Source organism: Empidonax traillii, unplaced genomic scaffold, assembly GCF_003031625.1.
Source record: "Empidonax traillii isolate 1590-97213 ecotype Southwest subspecies unplaced genomic scaffold, ASM303162v1 scaffold915:size242376, whole genome shotgun sequence".
Taxonomy (NCBI): domain Eukaryota; kingdom Metazoa; phylum Chordata; class Aves; order Passeriformes; family Tyrannidae; genus Empidonax; species Empidonax traillii.
In genome coordinates, this window is record NW_020956108.1 from 4,411 (window position 1) to 7,711 (window position 3,301).

Here is a 3,301-nt window from a genome sequence, read left to right on the forward strand (position 1 = left end):
TTTCTTTTTAAAAAGGAATTAAAAAACCTTTTTACTAGTGCTCAAAAGTAATTTAACATAATTATCCCAAAATACTGATATAAAGTAACAGTGCTGCATACTCAGTAACTCCCACCCAGAAATCCTATTTTTGACAATGCTATTTCTGGCCTTTGTTCTTTTTTTTTTTGTTGTTGATGAATGAATACAATCAGAATATCAGGGCAACAAAACAAAAAAAAAAAAAAGGGAGAACCATCGTGCTTAATTTCAGTATTAATTTAGCAGTGCTTTGGGGAGTTTGCAAAGTGTTAATGAAAATTTTGAAGGGATTACCTGGTAATGAGGTGTAAAAATTTTACAACTCTAATACCAAATACATGCTCTGCCTATGTTAGAGAGGAACATGAGAGACTGAAGTAGAAATAATTAGAAAAGCTTGCCTCCTTCTAGTATTTTTCATTTTACAACACAACTTGAATATTGAGATGAAGCATGACTATTTTCTTTTTTAATTTTTATATTCATGACATTCTAATACTGCAGATAAATTTGTACTTTTCAGTCACATATTAAACATAGTTCAGTATTCTATAATTGCAATATATTTATATAAATTGACTTCGTAGTGAACACCTGAAGTATTTCAAACTTATATCTAGGTTTTGGAAGAAGATTAACACGTGATGATTCCAAACAGAATATTTTTTTTTTTCTGTAGATCCTAAGAATTAACCAAGTCATTTCTGTTAAGAGATGCTCTCTTAGAAATTCTAGAAGTTTGCCAGCTACTGAGGCTCTTGACAGCTTTTCAGGTTGCATTTAATTCCATTCCTAACAAGCAAATAACAACAGGAATAAGCAATTCTAGCCAACAAAAGAATCCCAAACGCTGAAAGGGAGTGACCTACTTGTGCCTAAGCTGCAGCAGTTTATGGGGAAGTCCTCTGGTCACACATACTGTTAAAAAAAAAATCTTATCAGGAATGTAATAACTATGGCTGGGGTTCATGAGGGCTAGTTTCTTATCAAGTCACATGCCTTGACACTTCCAGCACAGTGACACATTTGGGTATGGATTTCTTGAGATTCACTTAACAATATCAGCAGTGGGAAAAGGTACCAAGGAACGCTCTGAAGATGGGAAGGCACTGGAGTGAGTTCTGCAAGGTACAGAAAGCAATTTTGTGTATAAATACAAGGAAGATACAGGACAAAACCCGTCTTACCTGGATGGTGATAGTTAGTCCATATGTAAACACAATGAGCAGATATGCTTATGAGGCAAAGAGCTAAAAATGTGCTATGAATCATGTCATCTTTTTTTTGGAGAGGCCAAGAGCAGAAATGCTTGTCCTCCTGCACAGCTTCTGGTTCCTACGTGGCACGTGGGCGATGGGAACTCGCACAGCCGATGTGAAGACTTCTGTGCTCTCTGGTCAGCGTCAAATGCACCTGATAAGTACAAACGTGTGCCTTCACCAGCATTCCCACAGATGTGTGTGCTCATGGGAGACTCCTGAAATGTGTACAAACCCTTCTCCTTGCATGTATCCCAACAAGGTGTCACAGCTTCTCGTTTTTTTTTCTTTTCTTTCCAGGGACACACTGATAGTCACATGTACCAACAGTGCCACAAGTATATTTGCAGGTTTTGTCATCTTCTCAGTTATTGGCTTCATGGCAAATGAACTCAAAGTGAATATTGAAGCTGTGGCAGACCAAGGTAGGGTACACTGGCATTTTGTTACTTGGGCAGGCCCCCAGTGGCACCTTCAGCTCTGTTATTAATGATGGCATTGATACTGAGGGAGGGAATTATGGCTTCAGACTGGTGTGGATTAATAAACCACATGCAGGCATTTCTGTACACTGGGAAGTCAAAATCTTCCTCAAAACCTGTTTATCACTTGTTTGGTAAGAGAAGGAGGGAAGCTGAGACTCATTTCAAATCTTTGTGTAAATGACTGATGGAGGGTAGCGTGGGATGGTCCCTTCTGACAGTGTGAGGGATTATTGGCCTTTTCATTTGTCTCTGCTGTTGTTTGCCAAATCCTCTTCAAGGTAAAAGTTGTTTCTCCTGGTGGGAATTTTGGATGGGAGGGGGGTGGCCTTTGTGGTGTAGAAGGTTGGAGAAATATGGCATGAAAGGTGGACTGAGCTTCTGAACTGTGGCAAGCAAGGAGATGCCTCCATGGGGAAGTAAAGAACTGATTAGATCTTCATTAGTGAAGTGAGATGGTTACAAGCAGGGATCTGAAAGGTCCTAATTAGCAGAGCTGAACACCACTATGCCAACTAAACCCCAGCTCCAAGTGCCGGTTGTTCCTTGAACACTTCCAGGGATGGTGACCTCATCATCTCCCTGGGCAGCCCCTCCCAGTGTTTCACAACAACCCCTTCAGGGAACAAAAAATTCTTCCTGATGTCCAGCCCTGAGCCTCCCCTGGCACAGCCTGAGACTGTGTTCTCTCATCCTGTCACTGCTTGCCCAGGAGAAGAGGAAGGGAAGAGCTTTTGGGCTGAGAGCCAGAGAAGTTATAATCCTACCAAATTCTGACAATCATTTTAGAGGGATGGCATAGAGGGATACAGAGTCTGAGAGGAGAATTTCAGAGTGTGGTCAGCTGATAAACTATTTCTTGACAGCAAGTAATAGGGGATACTGAGCTTGCTGGCAAATGTAATGTCAGTTCAGTGTTCAGTGCCTCATCTCTTCTTTTTGGTCTGCCAGTCACTAAGTGGCAACAGAAAAGTTTCATTTTTTCCCCCCAGTTTTCTGGACAGATTAGACCACTATGTTTAAAAAACTCCATGTGAGGCCAGGTGTTTTTAGGAGTGATTAGTTCACGTTAGTATTTTTATTTTAGACTTTACCTCCATTCTGGAACAAACAAAACAAAGCCCAAAAGCTAAATAAACCAAAAGCTAAATAAACCACACTGCACTCACCAGAGTTATTTGTAAGGGATTAAAGAAGCTGTGCCTGAGTGGAGCTGCAGTGGAAGCTCCAAAGAGATGGGCAGAGGTGGGATGGAAACACAGAACTAGTGGTGGAGGAAACACTTGGTTCAGCTGGTTCATGCATCTCCCTGGAGATGGTGTAAAATTTTAAGTTCTCAAGTTGGTTGGGTTTTTTTTGTTTGTTTTTGTTTTGTTTTGTTTGTTGGTTTGTTTGTTTGTTTTCAGTGAAAGAGAAAAAAAGCCAAAATGATGGTGAAACATTATCTCCCTTCAAATTTTCAAAACCTTGAATGAAAATGTTAATGGAAACAGGAAGAGTTTTTTCCTTTTTTTTCCTCCTAAAATATTAATCAAAAAA

The 3,301-nt window shown here is 39.9% G+C and overlaps 1 protein-coding gene across 1 annotated transcript in view; it reads left to right on the forward strand.

Annotated features, from left to right (window-relative positions):
* Positions 1 to 3,301, forward strand: part of SLC6A5 (solute carrier family 6 member 5) — a gene marked incomplete at its 5' end in the record, with an annotated part of 20,803 nt that overhangs the window by 2,336 nt on the left and 15,166 nt on the right. Inside the window, one exon of the mRNA XM_027902848.1 lies at positions 1,581 to 1,705. Coding sequence (XP_027758649.1) covers positions 1,581 to 1,705 — 125 coding nt within the window. The remainder of the gene's footprint in view (positions 1 to 1,580; positions 1,706 to 3,301) is intronic.